At 28.8% G+C, this 20579-nt stretch overlaps 1 protein-coding gene across 3 annotated transcripts in view; it reads right to left on the reverse strand.

Moving 5' to 3' along the window:
• Positions 1-719: 719 nt before the first annotated feature.
• The window catches only part of LOC145248184 (rhomboid-related protein 2-like), a 333868-nt gene continuing 314008 nt past the window's right edge, over positions 720-20579 (reverse strand). For 2 of the 3 annotated variants that reach the window (XM_080110038.1, XM_080110036.1), the window contains exons 9-10: positions 6688-6742; positions 720-1840 (exon numbers count right to left, since the gene is read on the reverse strand). In XM_080110038.1, the coding sequence (XP_079966164.1) occupies positions 1608-1840; positions 6688-6742 (288 nt within the window). In that variant the 3' untranslated portion in view covers positions 720-1607. The remainder of the gene's footprint in view (positions 1841-6687; positions 6743-20579) is intronic. The other variant, XM_080110037.1, reaches the window with a different exon arrangement.

Below are 20579 nucleotides of genomic sequence, written 5' to 3' on the forward strand. Positions count from 1 at the left end.
GTCATTCTGGCTTTCTCTTTTGTTCTCCCTGACTAGCTGACTTTGTTTATGTCTTTTGCTGACATCATGAAATTTCGATTGTTTTATCACTCTGCACTTTTACCAATTCCGATTCAGATAAAGTATTTTCTCTCATTGTTTCACGCTTGCGATTCTTTGATCGGAATGAAGGGTTGATGTTATTGTTTACATTTGGTTTTGCTGGACTTGATATATTCTGGCGTCGTTTGTCACCCATGCAACACTAGATGTATTTTTAACAAAGAAATCATCCACAGTTAAGGTCCCTTTAATAATGATGAACCCTTAATTTAAGTCAATTTAAGTCAAGGGAGATAAGTCAGCTTGTTGTACTAAATTGGTCGCACAACTCTTCCATATGAAAATGTACAATAAAACTGAATAATTTGATAAATTTGATTTTTAGTTGTAATTTTTTTTTTTTTCGTAATTTTGGGAATTTATACTAATTTCGACATTACATGTATATACACATTAATGTTTTCACCTGAAATGCGTTGGTTTAAAAAATAACCAATCTACACAAGCACCATGTTTTCTATTAAACTTGTCGCTTGTTCGTTGTCGGCAACCAGTTCTTTTAAGACTGGATTTGGACTAAAGATGAAATTGTAACTTTTATGCTCACACGCACTCATATTTTCATCTGCGTTTTTTTTTTTTTTTTTTTTTAAATCTCTAATACAAAAAATGACAGATAAACATAAAATAGTTTTTTTATTCTTTTCAAATTTTTTTTTAAAAACTTGGATTGGTGTTGCTTTTTATCCGATGAGATATGGTGAACGTTTCATTCTGTCCTTTAAAAGTTAAATTGAAGTCACAATAAAAAAATGGGGCACTTGTACACGAGTGCGAAGGTACAACTATTTTGGTTTTCTGTTGGGACATGGGGAGAGTGCATAGCAGGGGCAGACAAATGCAATTTCAGTGCCAAATCGAAAATTTGACAACAATAAATTTTGTTTTTAAAATAGATTTAAGAAAATTATAGTAACAAAAACATACAGTTTTTAAAAAATACAAATTAGAGATTTAAAATTTTTTAAAAATTTGTAACATAGCCAACATTCTGAAATTTTCGAATGCGTGTTTTTTGTTTTGTTGAGAAAACTTTTGTTAGACATTTATTGAATTAAAATAAATATAAGAAACTTATAAACACAAAATAGAGTTTTCTGCTCCTGATGTACGCTTGTTTTCCCCTGTTATGCACTTTTGAAATGTACCAACTGAAAACCAAAAATATTGTACCTTCGCACTAGTGCACAAGTGCCAAAAATGGTTCTACAATAAATATGACGATGGCATTCCGATAATGTGGGCAGAGATGAATCGTGCCGATGATAGTTTATTCCCTAATAAATGTGGATTATTAGTTGATAAAATGCCATTAAAAAATATAATCGGAAGCACCTTATACTCTTTAGATTCTATTTGTGTATGGATAAACGAGTTTATGGAGATATCAGTCATAAAGAGACATTTGTTCTGTTGAAAAGTTTTTCTTTCTCTTTTGTTCAAATTAGTTTTAAGAGTTGTGTAAAATGCCATTCTTTCAAATGTCAAATTTGTGGTTATGCGATTCAGTAGTAGAATATATTCCAGAATACTGCGAAAATACTGCATCCAAGGTAAACTCCGAGAGCCAACCACCATATATACTGTTCATGAAGTTTCTGTTCAAAATTTTTGAGTACCACCAATCCGACAGTGAGTCCTGCTAATGCTCCCATGAGATGTGCTGTGTAACCAACTGGAGGGAAGGAGTCATCGGAAGAGTACCGATCCCAGATAGCAAATCCAACATCTGCACTTGCTGCAAAATAGAAATATAAATAAAAACAGAAATACAATAAATAAAATAGAAATAGAAATAAAATAGATGAAAATAGGAACAGAAATAAAAATAGAAATAAAAACAGAAATAAAATGAATAAAAATAAGAATAATAAAAATAAATTAACAATAAAATATAATAAAATGGGTAAAAATAAGAATAGAAATAAAAATGCATAAAAATAAAACTAGAAATAGAAATAAAAACAGAAATAAAATAAAAATAAAAATAGAAATAAAAATAGAAATAAAAATAGAATAGAAGTAGAAATAAAATAGATACAAATAAATAAAATAGAATAGAAATAGAAAAAAGATAAAAATAGGAATAGAAATAAAAATAGAAATAAAACAGACATAAAATAAATAAAATAGAAATAGAATAAAATATAGAAAAATAAAAATAGAAATAAAACTAGAAATAGAAATAAAACAGAAATAAAATAAGAATGAAAATAAAAATATTAATAAAAATAGAAATGAGAATAAAACAGATAAAATAGAAATAGAATAAAGGTAAAAATAAAATAGATAAAAATAGGAATAGAAATAAAAATGGAAACAAAAAATAAAAAATAGGAACAAACCTAGAAATAAAAACAAATAAAAACAGAAATAAAAATAAATATTAAATAGAAATAAAATAACTAAAACAGAAATATAATAAAATAGAAATTAAAAAATAAACACAGAGATAAAATTAAAATAAACAGAAATAAAAATAAAAACGAAATCAAAATAGAAATAGAAATATATATTTTTTACTTCTCGGTTATTTTTTTGTAGAAATTTTACATATTTGTTTTTGATTGAATAAAATTTGTATGCATTCTTTGCATCATTCATATTCTAATGTTTTCATCTTGAATCTGATTCTTACGTTTTGGCCGATGCACCATCCAACCATCTTCATATGCATCTTGTCAAACACGATAATCTAAATTGGATGGAATTTAAACTCAACCTTTCCTTTCAGTTATTACAGCATTTGTAGTTATGTCCATGAGGATAAATTTTTTTGTTCAGCTCGAAATTTTGCACAGATTCAATTAAATTTTAAAAGCAAAACTTGTTTGTAAACTGAAGAATTTTTTTTTTTTTTTTACATAGGCATCACCACTTATCAAGGCCCAGAGACCTCTCGAGGATAAGGGTTAAGAGTGTACAGTAGTCAATTGGACAATGTAGTGATCGTTAGTAATGGAAATTTGGTAAATTTGTTAACTTAAGCGGAACGGCCCATCAAAAACTTGTTCACGTTGGACTTGAAGACAACCATATTGTAGTAAGTTGGAAAGCAAGAAAATGGAAGACAGTTCCACAGGCGTGTATTTCTAAGAAAGAAGCTTTGTTCATGGAATCTACGTTTAGGTTTAGGCACAGATAAAGAGTGGGGGGAATTATTGATAGTGTTTTCAGCTAGACGAGTGTTTCTTGTGAAAGTTTAGCGAGGGGTGACCATAGATTAAAGCTCAGTCGAGCACTTGCCATGAAAATAACGATAAAGCAGAGACAAACTCGCAACATCTCTTCTGTGATTTTGCAGGTTGCAGGGAAGAGAAAAGGACATCTCCTTTGAGACTACAAAGTCTATTTTGAACTCTATCAAGGCAGGACAAGTCCTTTCTAGCAGCTCTAGCATGTGGCAACAGTACTCCATCCTTGGACGTACCTGGCTTTTATATAGATAGAGAATTGCATCACCAGTGAGATATCTACTGGATTGATAGAAGGATCTCACCATAAGAGACACGAGGAGATTGAAGGTTACATCAGCTGAAACGTTGTGAGAATAACATCTAAGATGAGAACAGTAGTTCGAATAATCCAAATTATAAATCCTCATCTAAAAAAAAAATCCTGTTATATTTTTTGTTCTATTAGAATTAATATTTCTCAAAAACAAAAGAACAACAAAAAAAGAACATTGCATGATTTTTGCTATTTTCGTTCCATCTTTTGATTATTGAAATGTCCAACTCTCCACCAAGGTTGCCCTACCACTCTGAATCTGCCCCATATCATAGTAACCCCTTATGTTTTAGTGACAATATGCCTTATTTGCATTGAATTTAAAAAAAATCTGTAAATTTTTCAAAGATCTCTCAGCTATTCTTTTACTTTATTTTTGGCCTTGTGTAACATCGTGAAAATTTTCTGTTTTAGAAATCTATATACAAAAGTGACCTTGTCTGTCTGCCTGTCTGTCTGAGAAACGGTCTCTACTAAGCTCCTCTGTCAATTTTTGGTCTACATACTTGAAACTTGATATATAAAGGATCTGGACGTGAGAAACAAATCTGATTTGGTCTTTAGTCAGTAAAAATAGCTGATAAGGAGTCAAAGTTGAAAAAAATATTCAAACTTGGCAGATGTAAGTCGACTTGTTCTTCTACGCATGCACAAATATTATATTAAAGTCGGTTGAATATTAACTATTTCTTATCCCTCTGACGATAGCTCAAATTGTAATCACTAAGGCTGGAGGGCTAAATGTTTTGGTTTCGATCCTAGCTGATGTCACCCAATTCATATTTAAAAAAAAACTTGTGAAGTCACTATTATATATTGGGTACAATATAATGATCAATAGAGTATTGGTTCTATAATAATAAAAAAGAAATATGCACAAGTTAAAATATCATATTTAAGCATATTTTGTGACTCGGCAATGCTAGGAGCCTTGCTAGTTTTCTATAAAATTGTCAAATTTTGAGATAAATAAAATCTTTTATTTTATTTTTACATTCCATTTTCTTTTTAATCATTTCTGAAAATAATTTAATTTATTCACACATAGTTGTATATTGCTGTTTTACTTAAACATATTTCCATTATATGGACGCCCAGCGTGAACGCAGACCCTCACAATATTATTGCATCACTTTTGTTCAAACTTATATACTTATTATCTAAGTCATCTGTTTAATGTAGTTTCAGAACATATTTTTACAGTTGTTAATGGATGAACACAACGAATGGAGATCTTAGGGGTTATTTCGCTTTTATCTCATATCAAAGTTTTCCTTTCAGTTATTACAGTGTTAGTGGTGATGTATCCAGCATGATTCCAATAGACAGACTGACTGAAAACTCATTTTTTTTTATCACTCTTGATATCCGTGACGTTATGCGAGATGTAGTTGTGTCTCTTGGTTTTACTCTACTTTGACGTGAGTTGACTGAGAAACATTTCCTGTTTCTTTTATGAGAATTTATTTCCTAAACTTTGTGTCACTTCGATATGTACTTAGTTCGACCCTAGTCATGCTTAACACTAGCTGATGCAATCATTAGAGCTATCCATTATATAACAATGAGTCTATCTTGCATATTTTGTCATTTGATTCACCTTTCCACATCTGATCCTACCACGTGTGGCATCCTATCTATATACTTTCCACATTTTACGTCAATTCATTACCTTTTACATATCATCTATCTTTCTCCTTTTCACATATTTCGCCCCTTCCTTTCTTTTTAAGAAAATATATGCCATTTCCACCCCCTTTTCATACATAACGTTTCTTTTTTCGCCTTTTGACATATTGCCTTCATATTTTCATCTCTCCATACATTGCATTCTTTCTACATCTTGTGTGCTTCCGTTATCTTTTCAACATTTTGTCGTTGTTACCTCTTACATATCATGAGTCTTTCACCTTTTCACATATTGCGTCCCTTTCCTTTTTCTTTAAATATAATACAGACCCCATCATATTATTGAACTATCTTTGTTCACGCTGATACTTATCTAAGTACTCTGTTTAATGTAGTTTCAGAATATATCTTTTATTGTAATGTTTTCATTGTTTAAACAGAATAGAAATAACTCACACATCCGAGAGAGAGAGAGAGAGAGAGAGAGAGAGAGAGAGAGAGAGAGAGAGAGAGAGAGAGAGACAGACAGACAGACAGACAGACAGACAGACAGAGACAGAGACTAATATTCTTTTGATTAATTATATAACTATTTTATTAAGCGTAAATGGGTGGACACATCCAACAGAGGTATTTGGAGGGCATTTCCTCTTGGCGATTATCAAAGTTTTCCTTTCATTTATTACAGCATTGTTGGCGATGAGTGCCATGCACATACTATACACAGATTGATCTAAATCTTTAATTTCTCTGTCAACCTTTTTTTTTTTTTTCAATTTTCTTATTGTTTTGTTCAAGCTGGAGATGGGGCATCCTTCCTGATTCCAGACAGTCACTCGCTATCTCATATGTTCCAGCCAAGAGATCTTTTAAAGATTCTAACCATTTATTCGTAAAATGAAACCCCAAATCCCAATGGAGATAGAGAGCAAAAAACGAAAATGGAACTGAATTGGCCACACCTTGTGGAAGCCTACATCCAACATCACCGGTAGGCCCTTGAATGGAACCTGCAAGGCAAGCATAAAATTGGTCGCTCAAGGCAGACATGGAAAAGAAGCATTGAGGCTGAGACCAGGGCTGCCGGAATGACATGGACCGAACTGAAGAGGGCCAGCCAGAACCGGGTCTGTTGGAGGAGTGAAGTTGTGACCCTATGTTCTCCACGGAATCAAGAGGCCTAAACTAACCATTTCTTTAAGTGCAATTGTTTGGAAGTCTAGTATTGAGTTTATTTTGGAGATAAACAGTTCATACATAAGAGAGAGACTAGTACTTTTAACTAATTATATAACTATCTTATTAAAGGTAAATGTGTTGACATATCCAACAGAGGTATTTGGAGGGCATTTCACTCTTGGCGATTATCAAAGTTTTCCTTGCCATTATTGATGACTTGAGTACATATTGTTAACATATAAAAAACTACAAACAACAACAACTTACCAACTATAAATATAGCACCAAGTTTTAATATGCCAAGTTCCATTTGAGGATAATTCTGAAAAGACACAAATCAAGTAGAAACAGAAATATACGATTTTCAAAATATTCAATTTTACATTATATATATATATATATATATATATATATATATATATATATATATATATATATATATATATATATTTCTGTAGAAATATATTTTCTTATAATATATACAAATCCTTATTTAAGAAGCTCAATGTAATTACAAAACAATATAGTGAATAAATGACAAAAACCTATATTCCAAAATTCATGATGTTGACCATCTTATTATTTATTCTTTTAATTCAGTTGACATTTACAATTCTTGATAGTATCTGTTTTGTAGTGCAAAATCAATCACTTAATTATTACATCAGTGAATCTATTATGCCCTTAACTCATCAGAAGAAATAGCAACAACCAATCCGTCAAAAGGAAATAAAGTGCGATTTGATTAAAATCCGAAAATTGGAAGAGAAGCTGCAGATACTTTGAATGTTTCCATTACGCCATTTTGAATTTTTTTTCCAATTTTCAGATTTTGGGGAATTTATACTAATTTCGACATTACGTGTATATACACATTAATGTTTTCACCTGAAATGAGTTGGTTTAAAAAATAACCAATCTACACAAGATCCATCTTTTCTACTAAACTTGTCGCTTGTTCGTTGTCAGCAACCAGTTCTTTTAAGACTGGATTTGGACTAAAGATGAAATTGTAACTTTTATACTCACACGCACTCATATTTTCATCTGACAGATAAACATTAAATAGTTTTTTTTATTCTTTTCAAATTTTTTTTAAAAACTTGGATTGGTGTTGCTTTTTATCCGATGAGATATGGTGAACGTTTCATTCTGTCCTTTAAAAGTCAAATTGAAGTCACAATAAAAAAATGGGGCACTTGTACACGGGTGCGAAGGTACAATTATTTTGATTTTAAGTTAGGACATGGGGAGAGTGCATAGCAGGGGTAGACAATTGGAATTTCAGTACCAAATCGAAAATTTCACAACAGTAAATTTTGTTATTAAAATAGATTTCAGAAAATTATAGTAACAAAAACATAGAGTTTTTTAAAAACACAAATTAGAGATTTAAAAATTTTTAAAAATTTGTAACAAAGCAAACATTCTGAAATTTTCAAAGTTTCAAAGAACCGCTCTTATCCTCAGATGAAATTAGTAAGCAAAATGATATAAATTTTGCTTGTGAACACATAAATTTAAAACTATATATTATGCAGGAAGTCATATTCGTATGAATTGAAGACTATATATTATGCAGGAAGTAATATTCGTATGAATTGAAAACTATATATTATGCAGGAAGTCAAATTCGTATGAATTGAAGACTATATATTATGCAGGAAGTCATATTCGTATGAATTGAAGACTATATATTATGCAGGAAGTCATATTCGTATGAATTGAAGACTATATATTATGCAAGAAGTCATATTCGTATGAATTGAAAACTATATATTATGCAGGAAGTCATATTCGTATGAATTGAAGACTATATATTATGCAGGAAGTCATATTCGTATGAATTGAAGACTATATATTATGCAGGAAGTACTATTCGTATGATTGAAGGCAATATATTATGTAGGAAGTCATATTCGTATGAATTGAAAACTATATATTATGCAGGAAGTCATATTCGTATTAATTGAAGACTATATATTATGCAGGAAGTCATATTCGTATGAATTGAAGACTATATATTATGCAGGAAGTACTATTCGTATGATTGAAGGCAATATATTATGTAGGAAGTCATATTCGTATGAATTGAAGACTATATATTATGCAGGAAGGCATATTCGTATGAATTGAAGACTATATATTATGTAGGAAGTCATATTCGTATAAATTGAAGACTATATATTATGCAGGAAGTACTATTCGTATGATTGAAGGCAATATATTATGTAGGAAGTCATATTCGTATGAATTGAAGACTATATATTATGCAGGAAGGCATATTCGTATGAATTGAAGAATATATATTATGTAGGAAGTCATATTCGTATGAATTGAAGACTATATATTATGCAGGAAGGCATATTCGTATGAATTGAAGACTATATATTATGTAGGAAGTCATATTCGTATAAATTGAAGACTATATATTATGCAGGAAGTACTATTCGTATGATTGAAGGCAATATATTATGTAGGAAGTCATATTCGTATGAATTGAAGACTATATATTATGCAGGAAGGCATATTCGTATGAATTGAAGACTATATATTATGTAGGAAGTCATATTCGTATGAATTGAAGACTATATATTATGCAGGAAGGCATATTCGTATGAATTGAAGACTATATATTATGTAGGAAGTCATATTCGTATAAATTGAAGACTATATATTATGCAGGAAGTACTATTCGTATGATTGAAGGCAATATATTATGTAGGAAGTCATATTCGTATGAATTGAAGACTATATATTATGCAGGAAGGCATATTCGTATGAATTGAAGACTATATATTATGTAGGAAGTCATATTCGTATGAATTGAAGACTATATATTATGCAGGAAGTACTATTCGTATGATTGAAGGCAATATATTATGTAGGAAGTCATATTCGTATGAATTGAAAACTATATATTATGCAGGAATTCTATTCGTATGAATTGAAGGCTATATATTATGCAGGAAGTCATATTCGTATAAATTGAAGACTATATATTATGTAGGAAGTCATATTCGTATAAATTGAAGACTATATATTATGTAGGAAGTCATATTCGTATGAATTGAAAACTATATATTATGTAGGAAGTCATATTCGTATGAATTGAAGACTATATACTATGCAGGAAGTCATATTCGTATTAATTGAAGACTATATATTATGTAGGAAGTCATATTCGTATAAATTGAAGACTACATATTATGCAGGAAGTACTATTCGTATGATTGAAGGCAATATATTATGTAGGAAGTCATATTCGTATGAATTGAAGACTATATATTATGCAGGAAGTCATATTCGTATGAATTGAAGACTATATATTATGCAGGAAGTCATATTCGTATAAATTGAAGACTATATATTATGTAGGAAGTCATATTCGTATGAATTGAAAACTATATATTATGCAGGAAGTCATATTCGTATAAATTGAAGACTATATATTATGCAGGAAGTCATATTCGTATAAATTGAAGACTATATATTATGTAGGAAGTCATATTCGTATAAATTGAGGACTATATATTATGCAGGAAGTACTATTCGTATGATTGAAGGCAATATATTATGTAGGAAGTCATATTCGTATGAATTGAAGACTATATATTATGCAGGAAGTCATATTCGTATGAATTGAAGACTATATATTATGTAGGAAGTCATATTCGTATAAATTGAAGAATATATATTATGTAGGAAGTCATATTCGTATGAATTGAAGACTATATATTATGCAGGAAGTCATATTCGTATAAATTGAAGACTATATATTATGCAGGAAGTCATATTCGTATAAATTGAAGACTATATATTATGTAGGAAGTCATATTCGTATAAATTGAAGACTATATATTATGCAGGAAGTCATATTCGTATAAATTGAAGACTATATATTATGTAGGAAGTAATATTCGTATAAATTGAAGACTATATATTATGCAGGAAGTCATATTCGTATAAATTGAAGACTATATATTATGCAGGAAGTCATATTCGTATAAATTGAAGACTATATATTATGCAGGAAGTCATATTCGTATAAATTGAAGACTATATATTATGTAGGAAGTCATATTCGTATAAATTGAGGACTATATATTATGCAGGAAGTCATATTCGTATAAATTGAAGACTATATATTATGCAGGAAGTCATATTCGTATGAATTGAAAACTATATATTATGCAGGAAGTCATATTCGTATGAATTGAAGACTATATATTATGCAGGAAGTCATATTCGTATGAATTGAAAACTATATATTATGCAGGAAGTCATATTCGTATGAATTGAAAACTATATATTATGCAGGAAGTCATATTCGTATGAATTGAAGACTATATATTATGCAGGAAGTCATATTCGTATGAATTGAAGACTATATATTATGCAGGAAGTACTATTCGTATGAATTGAAGACTATATATTATGCAGGAAGTCATATTCGTATGAATTGAAAACTATATATTATGCAGGAAGTACTATTCGTATGAATTGAAGACTATATATTATGCAGGAAGTCATATTCGTATGAATTGAAAACTATATATTATGCAGGAAGTCATATTCGTATGATTGATGACTATATATTATGTAGGAAGTCATATTCGTATAAATTGAAGACTATATATTATGCAGGAAGTACTATTCGTATGATTGAAGGCTATATATTATGTAGGAAGTCATATTCGTATGAATTGAAAACTATATATTATGCAGGAAGTCATATTCGTATTAATTGAAGACTATATATTATGTAGGAAGTCATATTCGTATGAATTGAAGACTATATATTATGCAGGAAGTCATATTCGTATGAATTGAAAACTATATATTATGCAGGAAGTCATATTCGTATGAATTGAAGACTATATATTATGCAGGAAGTCATATTCGTATGAATTAAAGACTATATATTATGCAGGAAGTCATATTCGTATAAATTGAAGACTATATATTATGTAGGAAGTCATATTCGTATAAATTGAAGACTATATATTATGTGGGAAGTCATATTCGTATTAATTGAAGACTATATATTATGTAGGAAGTCATATTCGTATTAATTGAAGACTATATATTATGCAGGAAGTCATATTCGTATAAATTGAAGACTATATATTATGCAGGAAGTCATATTCGTATAAATTGAAGACTATATATTATGTAGGAAGTCATATTCGTATTAATTGAAGACTATATATTATGTAGGAAGTCATATTCGTATGAATTGAAAACTATATATTATGTAGGAAGTCATATTCGTATGAATTGAAGACTATATATTATGCAGGAAGTCATATTCGTATTAATTGAAGACTATATATTATGTAGGAAGTCATATTCGTATAAATTGAAGACTACATATTATGCAGGAAGTACTATTCGCATGATTGAAGGCAATATATTATGTAGGAAGTCATATTCGTATGAATTGAAGACTATATATTATGCAGGAAGTCATATTCTATGAATTGAAGACTATATATTATGCAGGAAGTCATATTCGTATAAATTGAAGACTATATATTATGTAGGAAGTCATATTCGTATAAATTGAAGACTATATATTATGTAGGAAGTCATATTCGTATGAATTGAAGACTATATATTATGCAGGAAGTCATATTCGTATAAATTGAAGACTATATATTATGCAGGAAGTCATATTCGTATAAATTGAAGACTATATATTATGTAGGAAGTCATATTCGTATAAATTGAGGACAATATATTATGCAGGAAGTACTATTCGTATGATTGAAGGCAATATATTATGTAGGAAGTCATATTCGTATGAATTGAAGACTATATATTATGCAGGAAGTCATATTCGTATAAATTGAAGACTATATATTATGTAGGAAGTCATATTCGTATAAATTGAGGACTATATATTATGCAGGAAGTACTATTCGTATGATTAAAGGCAATATATTATGTAGGAAGTCATATTCGTATGAATTGAAGACTATATATTATGCAGGAAGTCATATTTGTATGAATTGAAGGCTATATATTATGCAGGAAGTCATATTCGTATGAATTGAAGACTATATATTATGCAGGAAGTCATATACGTATGAATTGAAGACTATATATTATGTAGGAAGTCATATTCGTATGAATTGAAACTGTATATTATGTAGGAAGTCATATTCGTATGAATTGGAAACTATATATTATGCAGGATGTCATATTCGTATGAATTGAAAACTATATATTATGCAGGAAGTCATATTCGTATGAATTGAAGACTATATATTATGCAGGTTGTCATATTCGTATGAATTGAAAACTGTATATTATGCAGGAAGTCATATTCGTATGAATTGAAGACTATATAATATGTAGGAAGTCATATTCGTATGAATTGAAGACTATATATAATGTAGGAAGTCATATTCGTATGAATTGAAGACTATATATTATGCAGGAAGTCATATTCGTATGAATTGAAGACTATATATTATGTAGGAAGTCATATTCGTATAAATTGAAGACTATATATTATGTAGGAAGTCATATTCGTATGAATTGAAGACTATATATTATGCAGGAAGTCATATTCGTATAAATTGAAGACTATATATTATGCAGGAAGTCATATTCGTATAAATTGAAGACTATATATTATGTAGTAAGTCATATTCGTATTAATTGAAGACTATATATTATGCAGGAAGTCATATTCGTATGAATTGAAGACTATATATTATGCAGGAAGTCATATTCGTATGAATTGAAGACTATATATTATGTAGGAAGTCATATTCGTATTAATTGAAGACTATATATTATGCAGGAAGTCATATTCGTATAAATTGAAGACTATATATTATGTAGGAAGTCATATTCGTATAAATTGAAGACTATATATTATGCAGGAAGTCATATTCGTATAAATTGAAGACTATATATTATGTAGGAAGTCATATTCGTATTAATTGAAGACTATATATTATGCAGGAAGTCATATTCGTATGAATTGAAGACTATATATTATGCAGGTTGTCATATTCGTATGAATTGAAAACTGTATATTATGCAGGAAGTCATATTCGTATGAATTGAAAACTATATATTATGCAGGAAGTCATATTCGTATTAATTGAAGACTATATATTATGTAGGAAGTCATATTCGTATGAATTGAAGACTATATATTATGCAGGAAGTCATATTCGTATGAATTGAAAACTATATATTATGCAGGAAGTCATATTCGTATGAATTGAAGACTATATATTATGCAGGAAGTCATATTCGTATGAATTAAAGACTATATATTATGCAGGAAGTCATATTCGTATAAATTGAAGACTATATATTATGTAGGAAGTCATATTCGTATAAATTGAAGACTATATATTATGTGGGAAGTCATATTCGTATTAATTGAAGACTATATATTATGTAGGAAGTCATATTCGTATTAATTGAAGACTATATATTATGCAGGAAGTCATATTCGTATAAATTGAAGACTATATATTATGCAGGAAGTCATATTCGTATAAATTGAAGACTATATATTATGTAGGAAGTCATATTCGTATTAATTGAAGACTATATATTATGTAGGAAGTCATATTCGTATGAATTGAAAACTATATATTATGTAGGAAGTCATATTCGTATGAATTGAAGACTATATATTATGCAGGAAGTCATATTCGTATTAATTGAAGACTATATATTATGTAGGAAGTCATATTCGTATAAATTGAAGACTACATATTATGCAGGAAGTACTATTCGCATGATTGAAGGCAATATATTATGTAGGAAGTCACATTCGTATGAATTGAAGACTATATATTATGCAGGAAGTCATATTCTATGAATTGAAGACTATATATTATGCAGGAAGTCATATTCGTATAAATTGAAGACTATATATTATGTAGGAAGTCATATTCGTATAAATTGAAGACTATATATTATGTAGGAAGTCATATTCGTATGAATTGAAGACTATATATTATGCAGGAAGTCATATTCGTATAAATTGAAGACTATATATTATGCAGGAAGTCATATTCGTATAAATTGAAGACTATATATTATGTAGGAAGTCATATTCGTATAAATTGAGGACAATATATTATGCAGGAAGTACTATTCGTATGATTGAAGGCAATATATTATGTAGGAAGTCATATTCGTATGAATTGAAGACTATATATTATGCAGGAAGTCATATTCGTATAAATTGAAGACTATATATTATGTAGGAAGTCATATTCGTATAAATTGAGGACTATATATTATGCAGGAAGTACTATTCGTATGATTGAAGGCAATATATTATGTAGGAAGTCATATTCGTATGAATTGAAGACTATATATTATGCAGGAAGTCATATTTGTATGAATTGAAAACTGTATATTATGCAGGAAGTCATATTCGTATGAATTGAAGACTATATATTATGCAGGAAGTCATATACGTATGAATTGAAGACTATATATTATGTAGGAAGTCATATTCGTATGAATTGAAACTGTATATTATGTAGGAAGTCATATTCGTATGAATTGGAAACTATATATTATGCAGGATGTCATATTCGTATGAATTGAAAACTATATATTATGCAGGAAGTCATATTCGTATGAATTGAAGACTATATATTATGCAGGTTGTCATATTCGTATGAATTGAAAACTGTATATTATGCAGGAAGTCATATTCGTATGAATTGGAAACTATATATTATGTAGGAAGTCATATTCGTATGAATTGAAGACTATATTATTAAGGAAGTCATATTCGTATGAATTGAAGACTATATATTATGCAGGAAGTCATATTCGTATGAATTGACACTGTATATTATGTAGGAAGTCATATTCGTATGAATTGAAGACTATATATTATGCAGGAAGTCATATTCGTATGAATTGAAGACTATATATTATGCAGGAAGTCAGTTTTGTATTAATTGAAGACTATATATTATGCAGGACGTCATATTCGTATGAATTGAAGACTATATATTATGCAGGAAGTCATATTCGTATGAATTGAAGACTATATAATATGTAGGAAGTCATATTCGTATGAATTGAAGACTATATATAATGTAGGAAGTCATATTCGTATGAATTGAAGACTATATATTATGCAGGAAGTCATATTCGTATAAATTGAAGACTATATATTATGTAGGAAGTCATATTCGTATAAATTGAAGACTATATATTATGTAGGAAGTCATATTCGTATGAATTGAAGACTATATATTATGCAGGAAGTCATATTCGTATGAATTGAAGACTATATATTATGCAGGAAGTCATATTCGTATAAATTGAAGACTATATATTATGTAGTAAGTCATATTCGTATTAATTGAAGACTATATATTATGCAGGAAGTCATATTCGTATGAATTGAAGACTATATATTATGCAGGAAGTCATATTCGTATGAATTGAAGACTATATATTATGTAGGAAGTCATATTCGTATTAATTGAAGACTATATATTATGCAGGAAGTCATATTCGTATAAATTGAAGACTATATATTATGTAGGAAGTCATATTCGTATAAATTGAAGACTATATATTATGCAGGAAGTCATATTCGTATAAATTGAAGACTATATATTATGTAGGAAGTCATATTCGTATTAATTGAAGACTATATATTATGCAGGAAGTCATATTCGTATGAATTGAAGACTATATATTATGCAGGTTGTCATATTCGTATGAATTGAAAACTGTATATTATGCAGGAAGTCATATTCGTATGAATTGGAAACTATATATTATGTAGGAAGTCATATTCGTATGAATTGAAGACTATATATTATGAAGGAAGTCATATTCGTATGAATTGAAGACTATATATTATGCAGAAAGTCATATTCGTATGAATTGACACTGTATATTATGTAGGAAGTCATATTCGTATGAATTGAAGACTATATATTATGCAGGAAGTCATATTCGTATGAATTGAAGACTATATATGATGCAGGAAGTCAGTTTTGTATTAATTGAAGACTATATATTATGCAGGACGTCATATTCGTCTGAATTGAAGACTATATATTATGCAGGAAGTCATATTCGTATGAATTGAAGACTATATATTATGTAGGAAGTCATATTCGTATTAATTGAAGACTATATATTATGTAGGAAGTCATATTCGTATGAACTGCAACTGTATATTATGTAGGAAGTCATATTCGTATGAATTGGAAACTATATATTATGCAGGAAGTCATATTCGTATGAATTGAAAACTATATATTATGTAGGAAGTCATATTCGTACGAATTGAAGACTATATATTATGCATGGAAGTCATATTCGTATGAATTGAAACTGTATATTATGTAGGAAGTCATATTCGTATGAATTGAAGACTATATATTATGTAGGAAGTCATGTTCGTATGAATTGAAGACTATATATTATGTAGGAAGTCATATTCGTATGAATTGAAGACTATATATTATGCAGGCAGTCATATTCGTATGAATTGAAACTGTATATTATGTAGGAAGTCATATTCGTATGAATTGAAGACTATATATTATGCAGGAAGTCATATTCGTATGAATTGAAAACTATATATTATGTAGGAAGTCATATTCGTATGAATTGAAGACTATATATTATGCAGGAAGTCATATTCGTATGAATTGAAGACTATATATTATGCAGGAAGTCATATTCGTATGAATTGAAGACTATATATTATGCAGGAAGTCATATTCGTATGAATTGAAGACTATATATTATGCAGGAAGTCATATTCGTATGAATTGAAGACTATATATTATGCAGGAAGTCATATTCGTATGAATTGAAGACTATATATTATGCAGGAAGTCATATTCGTATTAATTGAAGACTATATATTATGCAGGAAGTCATATTCGTATGAATTGAAGACTATATATTATGCAGGAAGTCATATTCGTATGAATTGAAGACTATATATTATGCAGGAAGTCATATTCGTATGAATTGAAGACTATATATTATGCAGGATGTCATATTCGTATGAATTGAAGACTATATATTATGCAGGAAGTCATATTCGTATGAATTGAAAACTATATATTATTCAGGAAGTCATATTCGTATGAATTGAAACTGTTTATTATGTAGGAAGTCATATTCGTATGAATTGAAGACTATATATTATGTAGGAAGTCATATTCGTATTAATTGAAAACTATATATTATGCAGGAAGTCATATTCGTATGAATTGAAGACTATATATTATGCAGGAAGTCATATTCGTATTAATTGACGACTATATATTATGCAGGAAGTCATATTCGTATGAATTGAAAACTATATATTATGCAGGAAGTCATATTCGTATGAATTGAAAACTATATATTAAGCAGGAAGTCATATTCGTATGAATTGAAAACTATATATTATGTAGGAAGTCATATTCGTATGCATTGAAGACTATATATTATGTAGGAAGTCATATTCGTATGAATTGAAAACAATATATTATGCAGGAAGTCATATTCGTATAAATTGAAGACTATATATTATGCAGGAAGTCATATTCGTATGAATTGAAGACTATATATTATGCAGGAAGTCATATTCGTATGAATTGAAAACTATATATTATGTAGGAAGCTATATTCGTATGAATTGAAGACGATATATTATGCAGGAAGTCATATTCGTATGAATTGAAAACTATATATTATGCAGGAAGTCATATTCGTATGAATTGAAAACTATATATTATGTAGGAAGTCATATTCGTATGAATTGAAGACTATATATTATGCAGGAAGTCATATTCGTATGAATTGAAGATTATATATTATGCAGGAAGTCATATTCGTATGAATTGAAGACTATATATTATGCAGGAAGTCATATTCGTATAAATTGAAGACTATATATTATGCAGGAAGTCATATTCGTATGAATTGAAAAATATATTATGTAGGAAGTCATATTCGTATGAATTGAAGACTATATATTATGCAGGAAGTCATATTCGTATAAATTGAAGACTATATATTATGCAGGAAGTCATATTCGTATAAATTGAAGACTATATATTATGTAGGAAGTCATATTCGTATTAATTGAAGACTATATATTATGCAGGAAGTCATATTCGTATAAATTGAAGACTATATATTATGTAGGAAGTCATATTCGTATAAATTGAAGACTATATATTATGCAGGAAGTCATATTCGTATAAATTGAAGACTATATATTATGTAGGAAGTCATATTCGTATTAATTGAAGACTATATATTATGCAGGAAGTCATATTCGTATGAATTGAAGACTATATATTATGTAGGAAGTCATATTCGTATAAATTGAAGATTATATATTATGCAGGAAGTCATATTCGTATAAATTGAAGACTATATATTATGTAGGAAGTCATATTCGTATTAATTGAAGACTATATATTATGCAGGAAGTCATATTCGTATAAATTGAAGACTATATATTATGCAGGAAGTCATATTCGTATGAATTGAAGACTATATATTATGCAGGAAGTCATATTCGTATGAATTGAAGACTATATATTATGCAGGAAGTCATATTCGTATGAATTGAAGACTATATATTATGCAGGTTGTCATATTCGTATGAATTGAAAACTGTATATTATGCAGGAAGTCATATTCGTATGAATTGGAAACTATATATTATGTAGGAAGTCATATTCGTATGAATTGAAGACTATATATTATGAAGGAAGTCATATTCGTATGAATTGAAGACTATATATTATGCAGGAAGTCATATTCGTATGAATTGACACTGTATATTATGTAGGAAGTAATATTCGTATGAATTGAAGACTATATATTATGCAGGAAGTCATATTCGTATGAATTGAAGACTATATATTATGCAGGAAGTCAGTTTTGTATTAATTGAAGACTATATATTATGCAGGACGTCATATTCGTATGAATTGAAGACTATATATTATGCAGGAAGTCATATTCGTATGAATTGAAGACTATATATTATGTAGGAAGTCATATTCGTATGAATTGAAGACTATATATTATGTAGGAAGTCATATTCGTATGAATTGAAGACTATATATTATGCAGGAAGTCATATTCGTATGAATTGAAGACTATATATTATGTAGGAAGTCATATTCGTATAAATTGAAGACTATATATTATGTAGGAAGTCATATTCGTATGAATTGAAGACTATATATTATGCAGGAAGTCATATTCGTATAAATTGAAGACTATATATTATGCAGGAAGTCATATTCGTATAAATTGAAGACTATATATTATGTAGTAAGTCATATTCGTATTAATTGAAGACTATATATTATGCAGGAAGTCATATTCGTATGAATTTAAGACTATATATTATGCAGGAAATCATATTCGTATGAATTGAAGACTATATATTATGTAGGAAGTCATATTCGTATTAATTGAAGACTCTATATTATGAAGGAAGTCATATTCGTATAAATTGAAGACTATATATTATGTAGGAAGTCATATTCGTATAAATTGAAGACTATATATTATGCAGGAAGTCATATTCGTATAAATTGAAGACTATATATTATGTAGGAAGTCATATTCGTATTAATTGAAGACTATATATTATGCAGGAAGTCATATTCGTATGAATTGAAGACTATATATTATGTAGGAAGTCATATTCGTATAAATTGAAGACTATATATTATGCAGGAAGTCATATTCGTATGAATTGAAGACTATATATTGTGCAGGAAGTCATATTTGTATGAATTGAAGACTATATATTATGTAGGAAGTCATATTCGTATGAATTGAAGACTATATATTATGCAGGAAGTCATATTCGTATGAATTGAAGACTATATATTATGCAGGAAGTCATATTCGTATGAATTGTAGACTATATATTATGCAGGAAGTCATATTCGTACGAATTGAAGACTATATATTATGCAGGAAGTCATATTCGTATGAATTGAAGACTTTATATTATGTAGGAAGTCATATTCGTATGAATTGAAACTGTATATTATGTAGGAAGTCATATTCATATGAATTGAAGACTATATATTATGCAGGAAGTCAGTTTTGTATGAATTGAAGACTATATATTATGCAGGAAGTCATATTCGTATGAATTA

Source organism: Euprymna scolopes, chromosome 26, assembly GCF_053919585.1.
Source record: "Euprymna scolopes isolate OS-2025 chromosome 26, ASM5391958v1, whole genome shotgun sequence".
In the NCBI taxonomy this organism is placed as follows: Eukaryota; Metazoa; Mollusca; class Cephalopoda; order Sepiida; family Sepiolidae; genus Euprymna; species Euprymna scolopes.